Source organism: Branchiostoma floridae, chromosome 4 (genome assembly GCF_000003815.2).
Source record: "Branchiostoma floridae strain S238N-H82 chromosome 4, Bfl_VNyyK, whole genome shotgun sequence".
In the NCBI taxonomy this organism is placed as follows: Eukaryota; Metazoa; Chordata; class Leptocardii; order Amphioxiformes; family Branchiostomatidae; genus Branchiostoma; species Branchiostoma floridae.
The window spans coordinates 14,086-33,326 of NC_049982.1; the positions used below are offsets into that span (position 1 = coordinate 14,086).

The 19,241-nt window shown below is 43.2% G+C and overlaps 1 protein-coding gene across 1 annotated transcript in view; it reads right to left on the reverse strand.

Annotated features, from left to right (window-relative positions):
• LOC118414688 (SCY1-like protein 2) overlaps positions 1-18,939 on the reverse strand; it is a 24,451-nt gene extending 5,512 nt beyond the window's left edge. Inside the window, exons 1-14 of the mRNA XM_035818889.1 lie at positions 18,772-18,939; positions 17,652-17,881; positions 16,841-16,998; positions 16,245-16,389; positions 15,248-15,397; positions 13,558-13,773; positions 4,805-4,921; positions 4,284-4,409; positions 3,671-3,847; positions 2,998-3,120; positions 2,531-2,644; positions 1,587-1,719; positions 448-566; positions 24-127 (exon numbers count right to left, since the gene is read on the reverse strand). Of these exons, the coding sequence (XP_035674782.1) occupies positions 24-127; positions 448-566; positions 1,587-1,719; positions 2,531-2,644; positions 2,998-3,120; positions 3,671-3,847; positions 4,284-4,409; positions 4,805-4,921; positions 13,558-13,773; positions 15,248-15,397; positions 16,245-16,389; positions 16,841-16,998; positions 17,652-17,825 (1,856 nt within the window). The 5' untranslated portion in view covers positions 17,826-17,881; positions 18,772-18,939. The remainder of the gene's footprint in view (positions 1-23; positions 128-447; positions 567-1,586; positions 1,720-2,530; positions 2,645-2,997; positions 3,121-3,670; positions 3,848-4,283; positions 4,410-4,804; positions 4,922-13,557; positions 13,774-15,247; positions 15,398-16,244; positions 16,390-16,840; positions 16,999-17,651; positions 17,882-18,771) is intronic.
• Between the last annotated feature and the right edge of the window lie 302 nt (positions 18,940-19,241).

Here is a 19,241-nt window from a genome sequence, read left to right on the forward strand (position 1 = left end):
TACTATAACATACTGTACAGTACCTCTGCTGCTCCTCCTGCATGGAGTGGAGCTGCTCCAGTTTGGTCCTCTGCTCCTGCTCCACCTGCCGAACCATCTCCTTTATCACCGACATAAACGCATTGAACTGGAACAAAAGTACAACAAATATCATCAAAGATGAACCAGAAAGAAGCATTGTATTTTCTCACCCTGCGCAAGCTGGCTTCAAATAGTGAGGGAAGCCATAAAGTCATGTAACACCCCAGGAAAGCGCAAGAATGGAAGACCAAAATACACCTGGACTTTGAAGACGCAGCCTGGAGGCGGATGTGAGGGCGTCTGACTACATGTGGGATCAGTTGGCAGAAATGGCCCAGGACTGCCAAAGAAGGAGGGAGCTAGTTCATGGCCAATGCCAAAGAATGGACAGTAGGCCCAAGTAAGTTTAACTTAGTATTTCCTTACCTGTTTAAGGTTGAGCCCGTTGTCAATGACGATGGGAAGGAGGAAGGGCAGGACTTTTGTGGCCAGCACGTCCCTCGGGATCCCCAGCTTCTTATGCTCCAGGGTCATCTTATAGATTCCTGCAAGGTCAGCATGTCTTAGATGTTTAAGCATCCTTAAAGACCTCCAAGCCTATCAAAGACCTAGACAGTAAGCAAAGTTGTCTACTGATGTCACAGTTTTGGGTCTGACACAGTAAAATTATCACATTATGGCAAAGAAAATTTACATATTAAAATGTTACATCTCAACCCCACACACATTAGCAAGTGTGCTTTATCTACTAATAGCATGTCATCCTTGTTTTTCTACTTTCTGAAAATAGTTCTACTGTTTGATTTACTACTTGACTTGCATGGACCTCTTTCCATATTCATACAGAAAAGTATCTTATTCTCTTCTTCCTAATGCTCTTTAATTAAACTCTAAAGGAGCACTTCATCGCCTAATATCCCCATAAGTAGAGTGGGGCCATTTCTACCAACATGAGAACAGTTGGCAAAAATGTCTCAGGATCACCAAAGATGAAGGGAGCTAGTTTGTTAGTAAGCACTAGGTATTCACCTAACATCCCCATCAGTACAGCGGGTTCCCTGGAGGGTATCTCCTGTAGCATGGGCAGGATCTCATCCAGCACAAACCACTTATCCACACTCACCTAACATCCAGCACAAACCACTTATCCACACTCACCTAACATCCAGCACAAACCACTTATCCACACTCACCTAACATCCCCATCAGTACAGCGGGTTTCCTGGATGTATCTCCTCCACCTAACACCTAACATCCAGAACAAACCACTTATCCACACTCACCTAACATCCAGCACAAACCACTTATCCACCTAACATCCAGCACAATCCACACTCACCTAACATCCAGCACAAACCACTTATCCACACTCACCTAACATCCAGCACAAACCACTTATCCACACTCACCTAACATCCAGCACAAACCACTTATCCACACTCACCTAACATCCAGCACAAACCACTTATCCACAGCTCACCTAACATCTAGACATCCAGCACAAACCACTTATCCACACTCACCTAACATCTAACATCCAGCACAAACCACTTATCCACACTCACCTAACATCCCCATCAGTACAGCGGGTTCCCTGGAGGGGATCTCCTGTAGCATGGGGAGGATCTCATCCAGCACAAACCACTTATCCAGGGACTCTAGCATCTTCCCCAGACACACCAGGCAGTTCACTCGCACCTTGGGGGGCATGGACAAAGTTGTCAGAGAGTTACAACGTAGCTCTCCTATGGCCCTATGCCATACCAGGGTATATAATAGCATACATTAGGGGTGGGTACAGATACAGAAAATTCAGGTCCAGGTCAGGTTCAGATCCAGAGGATCAGTTCCAGGTCCAGACCTGAACCTGGACCTAATTGTTTGTGAATGGGTAATATTCAAAATAAAAATTGTCCATTTCGCTACAAAGGAATCTGTCTGGTGAAGTATCCTATCTTCAAGTAAACAACGCTAACTGCCTCTGTTAAGTTAGACCAAGTTTGATTGTAGAAGCTTGATAAAAATTACAATCAACTCTCCTCTACTTTGCCGTTGCTATTTTCCTGGACCAATATAGTCACAAAACATTTTAAGTCTACTGCTGTAGTGTCAGTATAATCTGTTCGTTTTCTAATTGGTCCAACATCCGGTCCACCGAATTTTTTCAGGTCTGGTTTTTCTGGACCGGTCCAAGGAGATAAACTGGTTTCAGCCCTAGCATACATGCAAACTGATGGACACAGTAGTTTAATGGTTTTGCATCCTAGGAACAAAAAAATAAGCAAAGCTAGGTCATGAATGCACTTAGAGTACCATCAGTACTTATTTCTTTCGGAGACAGTATGGAACTGGTCTTGAAAACATTGGTTTACATTGAAATAGCCTATTTGACGTAATGACTAGCACAGCTTGTATACATTCCCAACTGTGCTGTGCTGTCCATGAATAGTGCATGTTCTGTCACTTAAAGTTTCAGATAAATGTTCTAAACAATGTAAAGTTGCCATACCGATAGTGAGCTTGTCTGTAGACACATGGTCTTGATCCTGGGTATGATGGAATGTTTCATGGTGGAGAAGTCCACCATACTGGAGAAGGTGGGGATGATGGCCAGACATCGCTCCTGGGGAGGGTAGGGGAGAGACAGAATTGAAAGTAAATCCATTTAATATGGTTGCAATCCAAGTAAGCTGAATTCTTTAGATCTGAATTTATCATTTGCTACCTTTGTCAATTTCTTGAGCTGAACTTATTCATTTGGAATTCTAAAATCTTCCAGGGTGAATTTTTTTCTGAAATCTTAACACTTTAGCCCCAATCATCCTTACTGTATGAATATGACATAGTTGTCTTCATGAAACAATTGGACGATAAGCTCATGCAATGAAAATGCCATATTGCATGACACTCTTATCGACCATACAGCATTGAAAAATAGCCATTAACAATCATCTTGAATGATTGTTTATTGTATACCTGTATAGGCTGCATGGAAGATTCCATTGCTCTATAAACCATGGGGAGGACATGGTCCTTCACATCCTGGGCGGGAGTCTTGCTAAGGAGCAGATCCATCTTTTGCAGGAGGATTACTACAATCTGTGGGTAACAATAGGTGAAGTGTTAACAGAAAATTACAGAAAAAGTATATGTCATAACTCATAAGTATTATTATGTTCTTGTGTGATGTCCTACATGTAAGTGATGCATTTCCATGCTCAACACTTGCTGTGCTAAATTGAATTCACAGGGCTCACTGTGTGTGTGTGTGTGTGTGTGTGTGTGTGTGTGTGTTTGTGTGTGTGTGTGTGTGTGTGTGTGTGTTCGTGTAAGGGGCGGTATAACCCGTCGTTGTGCGAACATGTGCGAACATGTATATAGGGCTCCCTTGGAAATCAGTTACTACGTTAACTGAAGGGACTACCCTAAAGATCAATAAATAAATAAAAAGTGTGTGTGTGTGTGTGTGTGAGTGTGTGTGTATAAGTCTGTCTGTCTGTGTGCCTGACAGGTTTGCTTGTGTTTGCCATCTGACTGAATATGTATGCGTAATGTTTTCGCTTGCATGTGTCTATGTTTGTGTGTGTCTGCATGTGTGTGTGTGTGTGTCTGTCTGTCCAAGTGAGCACTATATTAGTGACCCTCTCACCTGAACTGGTTCTGTAACCTTGAAGACAGGCTTGAGCTGAGGGAGGACCAGCCTGGTGTATTCCTCATTGGAGCAGTCATCGGAAATAAGCAGCACGTTTGGCAGGACAAAGGGTATCATGTCGGGGTTCACAAACTCCTGGGTGAGACATGGCAGCACCCTTTGTAGCAGCACTCTCTGAGGGAGGAATGTAACAACTGTTATGAATGTAACAAATAACATCATCTACATCTTGCAATCAGCTACTGTTTGTAGCAAAAAGGCCTCATACTACATACAGTCGTTTGTTTTGTCTATTTGTTTTGCATTGCCAGTAAACTGCCTCTAGCAATGCAGTGTAAGATTTTATCAACTCACGATAAGAAGAACCACTAGTCTACTCTTTTTGATAACCAACTTCTGTGTGATACACATGTACTCTAATACAGGTATAAGTCATGTTCTATACAAAAATACATCATCAACACTTTATATCAGCTCTTTTAAGCAAATTCCTGACACTGCAGCCGTCTGTAGCAATCTCTGACCTATCAATCTACAAGTAAAGCATGTATAATATCAATGCACCCACAACACTTATTGCACACAATAAAAAGAAGAACACCAGCCTCACCTTTGGCAGTTTAGACATGACCTTGGGCAGACCCTTGAAGAACTGAGACTTCTGAAGATTGTCCCTCTGGAGGAGCGTGTCCAGGTATTGCAGGGTCATCGCACCAACGTCGTCAAAGAATGGGATCTGGGGGTAAAAAAAAGTACTGCAGATGACGAAATCACTTCAAAATCATGACACCGCAAGATGCGTTCCCATTGTAATGCCACTGCAGAATTGTTTGACTGAAAACTTCATACATTGCAAAATCTCCTTTTCCGTCCAACCACAAAGCTAAGACTGACCCATGTAATGTCATTGTCAATAAAGGAAAGAAAAGAAAGAAAGACTGCACAAAAATATATAAATTTACAGACTATATATAATTTAACACACAAGCTGTTTGATTTCTCCCAAATGCTAGGAGAGTACTATGGCCCTGACTACAGCTAAACATCAAATTGTACTTTTGAAGAAGGATGACAGAGACAAGTGTGTGGAGTTTTCTCAGTAAAATGACCCTTGACAATATGACCCCTGACCTTTGACATCTGGTCGGCATCGGGTCTGACTGTGGGTTCCACGTTCAGCATGAGTTTGACACACTCCCTCACGGGGTCAGGAACACTGCCCAGGACGGACATCCGCAGAGAGCCAAGCTGGGAAATGAAAAAGAAAACACATACAATAGGGTCACCTAATGATGATGATGAATGTTTTTGAATGATGATGAAGTGAAGTTTATTTGCAAGTTCTTGCCCGTGGGCTAATTGCAACATGAAACATACATAAAAATAGAAAATATAGTAAACATACATGAAATAAAATAATTTGGTATAGATAACAATGGTGAAAAGTGTAAAGAAGTGACTATTCTATCTACGAAGCAGAAACACTGTCACAAAAATCGTATATATGTTTTGAAAAAGGGACATGTTCCTTTTATAAGGGGGCAAATTAAATCCACATATGTTTTGAAAATGGGGCCTTTTTTTAAAGAGGGCAAATTAAATCCACATATGTTTTGAAAATGGGACATGTTTTAAAAAAGGAGGCAAATTAAATCCACATCCGTTTTGAAAATAGGACATGTTTTAAAAAAGAGGGACAAATTAAATCCACATATGTAGTTAAGTCTTGTGTTCAATAGACAGGTTGTTTAAGTTGATTTATAACCTTATTTGATTACTTCTAAGTTTGTATGCCAGCTACACGTCACTTTGTTATTTGATTCCTTGTTGTTTTATTTCATGTCGTTATCATTATCTCTTGACTTTGTTATTATATTTAGCGTTTTGTAGTCCTGTATGTGTGTCTTTATTTTGTTTATGTACATGAGGAGAAGACCTCGATAAGCAGGGTCTGCTTTCCGTCTCATCCTCTTTAAAGAAATGTGAATAAAAAAAAAAAATAACAAAAGATTTAAAAAAAATGACGTAAGTCTACGAAGGACGATTGGGTCAAAACGTGTTTTTGCGAAGGAGCTGTGTGCTCAGAGCAAAGGGGCTGCGTGCTCGGCGAAGGAGCTGTGTGCTCACAGCGAACGAGCTGTGTGCTCACAGCAAACGAGCTGTGTGTTCGGCGAACAAGCTGTGTGCTCACAGCGAATGGACTTTGTGATCGGCGAACAAGCTGTGTGCACCAAGCTGAAGTTGGTCGCCGATTGGTCCGGCATAACATAGTATCCCATTCAGACGTCCATTCGAAGAAACTAAAAATTCCTAATTTCCTTTAAAAGCTTATTAAATGGATATCAAGAGCTGCTGGATATTGTCTTTTACCACCCAGAATATGTATATACAAGCATAAATAATAACAGAAAGTATCATATCAACGATTAAGCAGAAATAATAGGCCCAATCGGCGGCAAACTTCACTGATCTAAAACCGGCTGCCATACCTCTTGTAGAGAAATCTACTATTTATCTAAACGTGGCCCGTGAAATTTTAAGACGAATTTAGATAGCGCATATTTTAACGTATTCAAAACAAGTATCGAATGTTACGGGCCGGATTTAATTAATGAACTTGAGGGAATTAACTGATAGAAAATACCCGAGCAAAGGGGGGCTAAAATCGGCTGCCATACGTCTAGTGTCTAAACGTTGCCCGTGAACTTTAAGTGCAATTCAGATAGCTCATACTTGTCGTATTTGATACAAATATCTACATGATCTTACGGGCCGGATTTAATTAATGAACTAGAGCTCAGTGCCGATTTCTTATAGACAAACTGCTTCAACTCTAGTTCATCAATTAAATCTGGTCCGTAAGAATTGATACTTGTATTGAATACGTTGGGGTATACGCTATCTAAATTCGTCTTAAAAGTTCACGGGCCTTAACAGGCAATTTACTCTACAAACCGTATGGCAGCCAATTTATTACCTGGATGTCTAACCTACATCGACGTATCCTATAGCTATTAGTAAATTAGTTAATTTCCCCATAGTTCATTAATCAAATCCGGCCCGTAAGATTTTATACGTTTTGAATACGTTAAGATATGCGCTATCTAAATTCGCTTTTAGATATGCGCTATCTAAAAACCAGTCTGAAGTTGGCGGCCGATTGGGCCCATTATTTTTGTTTAATCGTTGATATAATACTTTCTGTTATTATCTATGTTTATATATATACATATATTTGGTGGTAATAGACAATATCCAGAAGCTCTTGATATCCATTTAAGCTTATGAAGGAAATTAGAAATTTTTAGCTTCTTCGAATGGGCGTCTGAATAGGGTGCTAATTGCTATGTTATGTCTAATGACGAATCGGCGCTTGGATCGGCGGCTACCAATCGGCGACCATCTTCAGCCTGGTGCACAAAGTCCCTTCGCTGTGAGCACACAGCTCCCTCGCCGAGCATGCAGCCCCTTTGCTGTGTGAACACAGATCTTTCGTTGTGAGCACACAGCTCCTTCGCCGAGCATGCAGCCCCTTCGCTATGAGCACACAGCTCCTTTGCTAAAACAGGTTGTGTCCCAATGGTCCTTCGTACGTTTTGACCCAATGGGCCTTACGTCATTTCCGTTTGGAGTTTGAAATCGACCAGTTTGAAATCGGCGTAACTGGAAAGCACCACTATCAAAATGGGGGGTAAATCGGAAACGATAGACCATTTTGAAAGCACCACTTTGCAAACCGGTGGGTTTCCTGGATTGGGGGATAAACTTAAATGAAAATGGTATGTTTTTTTTTCGTCTCATATTCTCATTTTGGTTATTTTTAAGATGCATACTGTTTTAAAAGATATGACCCATAAGAAAAAACATGTCCCATTTTCAAAACATATGTGGATTTAATTTGCTCCTCTTTTTTAAAACATGTCCCATTTTCAAAACATGTGGATTTAATTTGCCCCCTTTTTTAAAACATGTCCCATTTTCAAAACATATGTGGATTTAATTTGCCCCCTTATAAAAAAAACATGTCCCATTTTCAAAACATATATACGATTTTTGTGACAGTGTTTCTGCTTCGTACTATCAATGATATGGACATACAAGGTATGTAAGAATGTGATGTGAGCTCTTTAAATGACCCTAATGATAAAATGATAATGTCTTATTTCACAGCCAGTTCACTGTTCATACATGTGCAAATTTCCAGAATTCATAGCAAGTCATAGCAAGTGAATGATATACTGTTACTGTATATGATCATGTACATGTGAATGAATCACATGTACATGCACCAAATACAAATTGGACAAACTTACGTGTCAGGACAATTGTAGTTGTCTGTCGTCCATTGAAGCCATGGTCCTTAATTAGCATGTCGCTTGTGCGCGGCATGCTCTCCAAGCTCTTTCGAAGTAAACAGTCGGAAGTGAAAGGAGGCTCCTCCCACTTCCTGTGTTCCCGTGAGTGATGACGTCAGTTTTTTAGTAGCAACAGTGCTGGCCGAAAACTTAGGGTGGGAAACTAAAAGCGAACCCTAGCAAGATACTAGGGCGGGAAGGACCATGGCTTCCATGGACGACAGACAACTACCACTGTCCTGACACGTAAGTTTGTCCAATTTGTATTTGTCTTCGTCCATATCAGCCATGGTCCTTAATTAGCATGACTTTGAAGCCGAGGCCAGCACTGAACAACCAAAGTGGAAACTAGAAGAGTTAGAAGGTTTATTATAGAACCTCTCGAATGTAGTAGCATTGGCCCAATTTGCCGCCTTCAAAATATCCTTAACAGAAACGCCAGCCTTGAAGGCAGCTGAAGCTGATGCGCTTCTGACTGAATGGCCTGAGTACTCTTTGATACCTGCTTCAGACAACATTTGCTTAAGCCAACGGGCAATAGTGGAAGATCCAACCGCCTTATGAGGCTTGACTAACCCCCGAAACACCCGAGAGTCAGACGAGGAGCGAAACCTAGCAGTCCTCTCTAAGTATGCCCGCAGATAAGTGACCGGACACAACACTTTGTTGTCAAACTTCGCCACCCACAAAGAATGTGAAGGTTTGTCTGGACGTGACGTTTTTGTGACCTTATCAATAACAAACAAAATCCCCTCTTTAGACGAAGACATGTGACTTGTACTGAGCAGAGCTAGCGATTGTTCCCGACCAGCCGACACTAGCGCCACTAGCATAGCAACCTTGAAGGTGAGCTGCTTCAGACTGAGGCACTTCGCAGGAGACCACTGTCTGAGGAACTTCAGAACAACAGAGACATCCCAAATAGCAATATGCTTGGGCATGGGCGGTCTAAGCTCAAACACTCCCTTCATAAAACGGGAGACAAGGGAGTGTGCTCCTACCGGTTTTCCCTCTACATTGACATGAGTGGAAGATATTGCAGATCTATAAACATTGAGTGTTCTATATTGGAAACCCGTAGAAAACAAATGATGAAGAAAATCCAGTACCTTACTCAGAGGTGCATAAACGGGATCCAAACCCCGAGAACGGCTCCAGCGAGCCCATTTCCTCCACGCTGACGCATAGAGTCCTCTGGTCTTAGGACGCCAGGAGGCGAGGAGGATCTCTGTAACTCCTTCCGAAATGTCGAACTCTCGGAACTGACGCCGGAGACAGTCCACACATATGGCCATACGTAATGTGCTGCTCAGCGGGTGCAGACTTCCGTCTTCTGGTTGTGTGAGAAGCGACGGGTACCGAGGCAGCCGTACTGGTTTTCTCACGGACATTTCTAGTATCAGTGGATACCATGCTGCTGTGTCCCAAATCGGTGCCACAAAGTGCACTGTTACTTGGTCCTGGCGGACCTTCCTCAAGACCCTCTCGATGATCTTGAATGGGGGAAAGGCATACAGAGCTTCCCACTGGTTCCAGTTCATCGTGAACGCATTCGTCCCCAGACTCTCTGGGTCTGGCTCCCAAGACACAAACTTGGGTAGTTTCCTGTTGAGTCGGGATGCGAAGAGATCTACCGCTCCCGCTCTGCGCAGACTGGGACACATCTTCTGTATGGCCTGAAACACTTGTGGGCAGAGTGACCACTCTGTTGTGCGAGCGAAGTGTCTGGACCTGAAGTCCGCTCTTACGTTGGTTACGCCCGCCACGTGATCGGCTGACAACAGGATGCTTCTCTCCACGCAGTAATCCCACAGGCTTAGAGCCAGATTTGAAAGGGCTGGCGACCTTGTGCCGCCTCGGCGGTTGATGTACGAAACTACGGTTGAGTTGTCCGATTTGACTCGTACTGTACAGTTCGCCCTGTCCTTGCAAAAGGCCTTCAGTGCCAGAAAGACTGCCAGCATTTCCAACTGATTTATGTGCTGTCCGCGTTCTGCCTGTGCTCACGCCATTTGCGAATGCTCCCCAGCCATCGAGAGAGGCGTCGGTTTCGATCACTACGTTTTCTTCCGGACAGTGAATCGGACGATAATTGTGAAGGCGTAGCTCGTCCCTCCACCAGATAAGGTCCTGACGTGCTGACTCGGTTAGTCGAACGGGAGTTTGCCAAAAACCGCCGGATTGTCGTAGACATGAGATGAGGAGAAGTTGCAAATGTCGAAGATGCAGAGGACCGAGCAGTACGGACACTGTGGCTGCTTGGAACTTCCCGATGACACTTGCTAACTGCCGTGCTGACAGGCACTCTCTCTCTCTAGCACTTCGCCAGCTAACTGGCTCAACTCCTGTAGTTTGACACCAGGGAGAAACAGACACATACTCAAAGAGTTTAACCCTGAACCAAGAAAGGTAATACACTGAGTTGGCTCCAGGACAGACTTACCCAAATTTGTGACAAACCCAACATGGGCAATGAAGTCTGTCGCTGTGATGGCATCTTGCCTACATCGATCACTACTGTCTGCAAAAATCAGCATATCATCTAAATAAATAATCAACCTGATGCCTCTACGTCTTAAGTGCGAAACCACCACCTTAAGAAGCTTCGTAAACACAAGTGGGGCGCTCGAAACGCCAAACGGTAAACAAACGAACGAGAAAAACTTGTTCTTCCACGCAAACGTAAGAAAACGGTGATGATTCGGGTGGATGGCTACTGTAAAGTACGCATCAGTGAGGTCTATTTTGCAAAAAAAATCACCTGGACGAACTAACTCTCTGACCATACCCAGGCTTTCCATTTTGAACTTTGGAACAAAAAGACACCTATTAAGAGGTCTAAGATTGATAACTGGCCGAAGCCCGCCTGTTTTCTTGGGCACTGTAAACAGTCTAGAAATAAATAAATCAGAACTGAAGGGAACCTCTTGAATTGCCCCTTTATCCAACATAGAAGCAAACTCAGAATCAATAGCCAAATCTTGCTCCGGTGTCATAGCACGGGTCCAAGGAATACTAGTCTGCACTGGCGGCGATCGTTTGAACGGCAACCTATACCCCTTAACTATATCCAGAATAACTTGGTCTGAAGTTAGCTTGCGCCAAACTGGCAAAAAAAACTTTAAACGCCCTCCATGAGGGAGGGGATTCGGCAAAGGATGAGGTACAGGTTGAAGTGCAGGCAATCGCCGGTGTAAAAGCTGATGTAAACAAGACTGGGAGACACTACTTAGATTTCTTCCCGTCTCCTGACTGATTGGAGGTGCGGGAATACTGCGATCCCCAGTAAAACTTAGAGTTGGAGTTTCCTCCTGACTGGCGAGAGGGGGGAGGGCGGAACTTCCGATTGCCGCGAAAGCCACCCCTGCCCCTCGAGGTAGAAGCGCTCGAAGCGCCTCGCCCCCGCTGGGACGACTGCTTTGGTTTCAAAGTATCAACTAAGGCTTTCTTGCCTGAAGCCAATTCTCTAGCTTTAGAGCCCAAATCATTCCTCAATAACTGAGTAGGGTCATCAGGAATCAAACCAAACAAATCCTTAGCCGTAGGCTGATAGGAAACTTCCGCTAGAGATGATCTACGAACGTCAGCAATCTTAGAGTGAGCTGAGCCTAAGAGCCAAACAGCAGTAGCTGCACAGTCCTGCATAATATCTCTATCAGGCTCAGAAATCTCGCCATTACATTCTTTCAACATCTGCCAAAGATTCAAAACTGGTGCCACTACATGCAACAACTTAGTATGAACCGAAACTAGATTTCTATCGACCTGAAGAGCCGACTTACCTTTGTAAAAGTCGATCGACTTGATCATCTCTTTAGCGGCTGAATCTAACTCAGGCACCGACAGCTCTTTCGGAGCATTAGAGGGCAGCAAATACTTGTTTTGCCAGTGCGACAAGGACTCTGTCTTGCGCTCTTTCTTTAAGTCGAAATAATCTGCGGCAAACCGCACCACGGACTGCCGGGCAGTCCACACTTTTTCCGGGGCGGCCGGCTCACGGTCGAACGGCACAAAAGACATATCGCTCGCCGCCGAACATGTCGACTCATCGCCGCTGTCGTCAAAACGCGACCTCTTCGAGGGGGTAACTTCGGACTCAAGCTCAGAAGGAGCGCCTGAATGCCTCTTTGCGCCGACTGAAGCGGCGATAGACCCTAAGATCTCTTTAACTCCTTTGAATTCTTCAGACATTAACCCAAACGCTACGCGAAGAGCGTTTTGGTCTTGCTGGATGACGTTGACCCCGAGAAGGTCTCTCAATTCGCCCAAATCTCCCGGCCATTCCGGCGTACGCACAGGAGACTTATCTCCGTTCGGCTCCCGAGGAAGACGAGGACTCTTCTGCCCCTCTAGCAGTAGCTCTTTTTGCCCGCTACTCTCCGGGTCCTCCGTGGAACGGCCGTCCGCAAGCGCGCCGTCTCCACGTTCGTGTCCGGGGGGGAGGGGGGCGCTGACAAGTTCGCGCTTGTCCCCGATACCACGTGGTGACGAAGAACTCGATTTACTACGTGAAAACTCCTCGCGAGCGCGTTTATCACTAGAAGAATGCCTACTGGACGAACTATGAGAACCATGAGACCCTTTACGTCTCCTACTATCCTTTTTTGAATCACTCATAGCGCTAGAAAATGAAGAAAAATATGGGAACACAAGAGCTCGGAGAGCGTGACCACTTTCCACAGCGAAACTTCAAAAACTGACGTCATCACTCACGGGAACACAGGAAGTGGGAGGAGCCTCCTTTCACTTCCGACTGTTTACTTCGAAAGAGCTTGGAGAGCATGCCGCGCACAAGCGACATGCTAATTAAGGACCATGGCTGATATGGACGAAGACAATTAATCCATGCTTGAGCTACATCCAAGGCAATTCCTGATATCATGTGTTAGTTGCATAATATTATGCATTTTCACCATTCTCAGGATGCATGTGCAGCACTTGTTTATGTATAATTTCCTATCTCTGCACATGCGTACTTGAAACAGTGAACATGCTTATTCCTGTAACTGCTACATGGGATGGGTGAAATGAGGTTTGTGAGCTAACGTTATATCAAAACAAACATCTAGTACCTTCTGATAACCATGCCAGGTTTAAACCGTTCCAAGCCAGGTATAACGCAACCAACATGGAAAAAGAAGAAAAAAGTATGGACACGCATAAAAAAGGGAACAAAAAGGGAAAAAAAGTGTGATTCTGTTGTTTTCCATCAAAATATTTACAAGATCTGAATTACAGTCAAAAATGAAAGACATCCATACACAGTACATGTATAACATGCATATGTTCAGTTAACACACCCATATATGGCAGCACACCTGTTGTACATGCCCATATATAGCAAACATTCCTTATATAGCATACATGACCCTATAAGGTTGTAAATGCCCATATATAGCAACCATTTCCATATATAGCAAACACGACCCTATATGGTAGCTTCCTGTTGTACATGCCCATATATTGAAAGCATTAACCATGAAACAGTATGCCCATATATGGCCAACACGACCCTATATGGTAGCCTACCTGTTCTATGTTTCTCTTGTACGTTAGCAGACTCGACCCACAGTCCATGATGGTCTTGCCTTGGTTGAAGATGGCGTAGAACAGCATGCCCAGCGAGAACAGGTCCCCTGGCGTGTCGCAGGAGCACTGCAGCACATACTCGGGAGCATGGTAGTTCAAGGTCTGCTGGGCCAGTGGTGTCAGGTTTTCATCGTACTCCTTAGCAGAGAAGAATGCCTGAAACAGCAAATACACAAGGCTTAGGGAAGGATTGTTGTCAAGAGAAAATTAAAATGTGGCCTTTCTTCTTTATACGTGCTTAACTTCATTAGGCTGAGGGCTGCAACCATGGTACGTAAGACGTACACAGGACCAAGTTTTTTATCCACTCACACTGCACCATTGCACGTGGGGACGTTCTTTTTGTGTATGGGGTGTGGCTCTCCCCATACACGGAACCTCCATTTAATCGGACCTAGCCAAAACTTGCTACTCATTTTCACCTCAGTAAAGTGAGGATATATGTGTAAAGTGTCTTTCCCAAGGGCACAAGACACGGCAGCCGGATTCGAACTCCAGACCTCTCTGTCCCGAGGCAAACGCTCTGCTGCTGCGCCACATGGTCTTTCCATACTTAATGCAATTTAGACTTCTCCCAGATGTGTAACATGCCCAGGGCTCTAGCCAGCATCCGTTTTTCCGTCAATTGACGGAAATGTGCTGCGTCTGACGGAAAAATTTTAAAACCAATCCGTCAACCTTGACGGATAAAAATCCTTGGTGGAAGCTACAGGCGGCTTGGGACGCCGTCCACGGCCGTAAAAGCCACACACTGTTTGTTTTGCTATTGCTATGATTGTGGACAATGTGTGTCGGCGCCCTTTCGCATACGATAATCTCATTAAAACCCGTTTTTCAAGGTCTCAGTTCAGTTCTTCTAATTAATTTTCGCGGTTTTCGCGACGATTGTAATTGGCTGACGGAAAAAAAATTTGAGCTGGCTAAAGCCCTGAACATGCCCCTAGGCAGGAAATGCAAGGTTAAAGACTTTCCTGTAAGAGATGGTAAGCAGTTAAACTTGTTCCTGGTGGCTTCATAATTTGATTTCTAACCAGCCCTAATTTACATGCAATGGCTTTGGGGTCTGCACCCGTAAGTAACTTGATCAGGTTGGCAATTCTTCATATAGTAAGGTTCTTTAGGACAACCAGGGAGTACTTACTTCCAAGAATGACTGGAAACTACAAGTAGCAGCAAAAAGGAGTTTCCAGTCATTCTACCTTGATGATGTTGTCTGATAGACATTGAAACGTTGGAAGTAAGTACTTCCTGGTTGTGCCTAAAGTACCTTAAGTTACTATATGTTTGCCTTGCATTTTGAGAGTTCAAATACAGAATCTGCTTGCAGCAAGTGTACATGTTCCGGGCATGGGGACACAGTCCTAGTTTCCCTCTTTAAAAAATGACCTCAGGCTGATATACTGTAAATGCAGAAATGTTTGTGGTGGTTTTATGTTCGCGGTTTTCGTGGTGGCCACTTCACCGCAAATTTAAAACCACCGCAAACATTTTTTCCATGGCAGTAAGAGACTATAGTACATGGTGCTACCACGAACTCAAAACCATTGCGAACGCTCCTTTTTCCCACTACCGCGAAATTAAATCCCTGCAAACTTAAATGCATTTACAGTAATTGTGGATTGGAACTCACAGCCTGATCTGGAGGGTTGGATGAGGGGATGCAGAACTCGAACCCTGCGACCTTCCAGGCTCCGTTCTTGTTCAGGATGATGACCTCTGGTGTTAGGTTACCATGGACCATCTTCACGTCATTGTGGAGGAAAGCCAGACCTTCTGTCACCTGCAAGGCCAAATATCAATTTTTGATTGTATGTCCCCAATAAATCTGTTTAAGATATGCAACTTGAACTCTTCTGACAAACTTTGTGTTTCACCACGAGGTAGTTAACTAGGTATGAAATACAAACATACAAATGCAAACAAACAAGTATTTTGATATGTATAATCCAACATTTTACTTTGTACAAGTTAATCGTCTTCTAGACCAAGATTTCTATCAATTGACTTTAATAGCAAATACAAGTTCAAGTGAAAAGCCCTACATTGAACATGTAGGACAATATACTGTATAAGAAAATAGACTATACTATTTTTGTTAACTTTTGTTTGACCTTTGCCTCTTATCTTATGACCTCAAAGAAAAGCTAATCTCAAGAATAAACAAATGTTCAAACAAATACAGTAAAATTCCTGAACGTCAAAATTCCAACATTAATTGTAAGAGCACACTCTCATCCCTACATGTGCACATGACGTATGTTGTAGTAATGAAGATTCTGAACAAACAAACAAGGTTAGGCCTAGGAAAACAATGTTGTGTTTCCTGTTTCAGTCCCTAAAAATCAGTAGGTAGGGAATTTTTAAAATCTTTTTTGATCCAAACTTTCAATACTATATGGGTCCACTGACACCCAATAAAGGCTAGGGTCAGCAGGTTTTCCTAGGGTAGGTCGGGAAACAGGAAACACAAGGCCTAACAAACACGATGTCAGACTCACCTGTAAGAGCCCATACTTGATCTCCACCTCATAAAGCTGGTGGTCCTTGATGGTGGCCGGTACGGGTGTCGGCATGTTCTCACTAAATAAACAAACAAGTAAACAAACAAACACCGACACCAGACTCACCTGTAAGAGTCCATACTTGATCTCGACCTCGTACAGCTGGTGGTCCTTGATGGCAGCAGGTACAGGTGTCGGCATGTTCTCATAGTTCCCCAACACGTTAGCAAGGCTGGCGAACACAGGCTCGGTGGCAAATGCCAGGCTGTCTCTGTGGAGGGGATACACAGAATATAGACAATATTATGTCCAAAAATAATTTCATTAGGTTGGTAGAATATAGGAGAAACGTAAGCAAAGTAAGTACTTAATGGTTGTGTATAATTCTCCTATATCCTAGACAAGATTATGGATACCTAAATGATGAATAAAAGGTTCGAGCTAACGACATAGTGATTCGTGTGATTTTCATAAGGTTCGTGCAATTTCGCATAGTGATTCGTGTGTATCACATAAGATTCGTACGAATCTCATAAGGTTTGTGCAAATACTTAGGCACCCCTGAAGTTCAGAATGGTGCAGGTAAAACTTGTCTGGTGCAGTTAATTTTCAATGCTACCTGCACCACCTGTTACCTGCACCACCTGTTATCTGCACTAGTGCAGCATGCAGAAAAAAGGATTTTGAGCCCTGCCCTCCCCATTTTAGATCAGGTCCTGTACCTTGACTCCTCCAGTGGATGCTGAACGGTGAGCAGACGTGGGTGTCTGAGTCGGGTCAGCTGGGTAACGCCTCGCTTCATGGCCTCGATCACAGCATCACGGTCCCTCCGGTTCATCCTCTCGAACTGCCTCTTCTCACACACAAACACTGACACCTCCTGTAACAGATAACACAGCAGACATGATCACAGCATCACGGTCCCTCCGGTTCATCCTCTCGAACTGCCTCTTCTCACACACAAACACTGACACCTCCTGTAACAGATAACACAGCAGACATGATCACAGCATCACGGTCCCTCCGGTTCATCCTCTCGAACTGCCTCTTCTCACACACAAACACTGACACCTCCTAGAAAAACATTTACAATACAAAAGATTCCATGTGGAACTGCATTACACATTTTCCCTTAAAGTAAATAAGTTTTGCAGTGGAAATTGTCCATGAATGGATACACTTTGAGTCAATTTTAGGATAATGCCTGATACCAGTCCCCAAGAAATGCCCTTTGAATCTTGGACTTGATTAGTACGGGTCACCGTAACAGTTGTTACATATATGTATGTAATAAGTTATATTACAAATGGCATGGAAATAATATATGAAGCTCAATATGAACAGGGCTGGGAATACAGAGTGCATAAGCTGTTTCAAGAGCTAATTGTTGACACCCAGAAATTTGTGTTAAGTTACATTCGTAGTAGTCTGTCAGGCACTACATACTTAAAGTTTGCATAAAAAGCTGGTTCACAATCTAAATAACAGTTCTTTCACAGTAAAAACAAACCCTTCCCAGCCCCAAGTCTTCACCTGTTTGGTGGTTTTCTTGATCCCATTGTAGATCTTCCACAGACATCCCGGCCCTCCGCTGGCCACGTGGTTCCTGATCTCAAACTCCCTGGTTACGGGGTTGCCGAGGACGGAGCTCGCCGCGCTGCTCACTGTGCTCTGCACGGTGCTCTGGAGCTTCTTTAGCATCTCCATGGTGACGGGTGACCTCTGAACTTTCTGCAGTAGATGGCAGGCTGTAACAGACAAATCTGTAGATACAACAAGGGAAAAATGATGGAATTTAAAAGTTTGATATTCACCCAAAATATGATTGATGGTAAAACTACATTGTGATATGTATTGCATACTAGTATATCTTAGGGATACATCAGTGACCCAGTTGTCATTAGTTCTAGATTTAATCATCACTAATTGAGTGAGTAAGTGAGTGATTCACTGAATGATGAGTAAGTCAGTAACCCAAATCTACAGTACGGACCTCAGCAGGGTTAGGGAATGACCTTTACTACGTGTACATTGTAACTCAAAGGAAAAATAATTTTCACTTCAACCCAATGGATTATTGTGTTCCAGTGTTTACATTCGGTCTGTGTGTCTGTCTTTCTGTGTGTTTCTGACCTGCATGAAGGGCGTGATGTTTGCCATCTCTGATTGTCTTGTTTGTTAATATCTTAAGTTCACTGTCTTTTTAAAAAGAAAACAAAAACAAACAACAGCACAACGTAGAAATGTGGCTGCTAGACAATAGGATAGACATTAAGCGTTAATTTTTATATGAAAATGGTGGAGTGTTGCTGTTCTATAAGGCTCTTTAATTGGGGTGGTTTGGGCCACAGGGGTCAAAAATTGTAACAAAGAACAAACATTCTAGACCTATTAATTGGGGAAAACAATCAAAATACTTGTCAGTCGATTTCCTATTCCATCTACATAATTGTATATGTTAATGAATTTTGGCCACGTATGTCATATACATATCACCCCACAGACAAAACAAAATGGTCGAAGGGGCGTTTCCTTTGGATGATATTGGCATCAAAGATAATCGATTCTATACTCAAAAACACCTTTATAATTTATAGTAATCTAAGAACCATAAAATCGTGGGTTGAACACAAACATTAACGCGAAAACTTACCTTGTTTTCAAGAAACCATAATTTTTCACCTGGCGGCGGCCATCTTTGGTAGAAACCATTTCGCTGGAGGGGCGACAGAACCTGGTAGTCTCTACAATACACCGGTCTGGTAGGAGTAGGTTCTTAATTGGCCTAGGAGTGCATTGACCAACTGCAAAAGACTGACTGAGATACTGAGAAACTTATTTTCTCACTTTTTGGCCAAATTCTTGGAGATTTAACGGTATAAGAAACTGCTGGAAGAGGAAATCATGGTCAATCATTTGTCAAACCCTGGAACACAAAGCCACACATACATCTCTCGAAACATATCATGCAGTTTTTCAGTTGCGATGAGCTGAAAACAGTTTCATACATCGACGAAACTGTCGAAATTTTTTTTTGCACAACAACAACAACCATCTCGCCATGATAATTTGTTTTCCAGGTATTTTAGGACAAGTTTGGGCACGCCCACTTGTGCATATAAT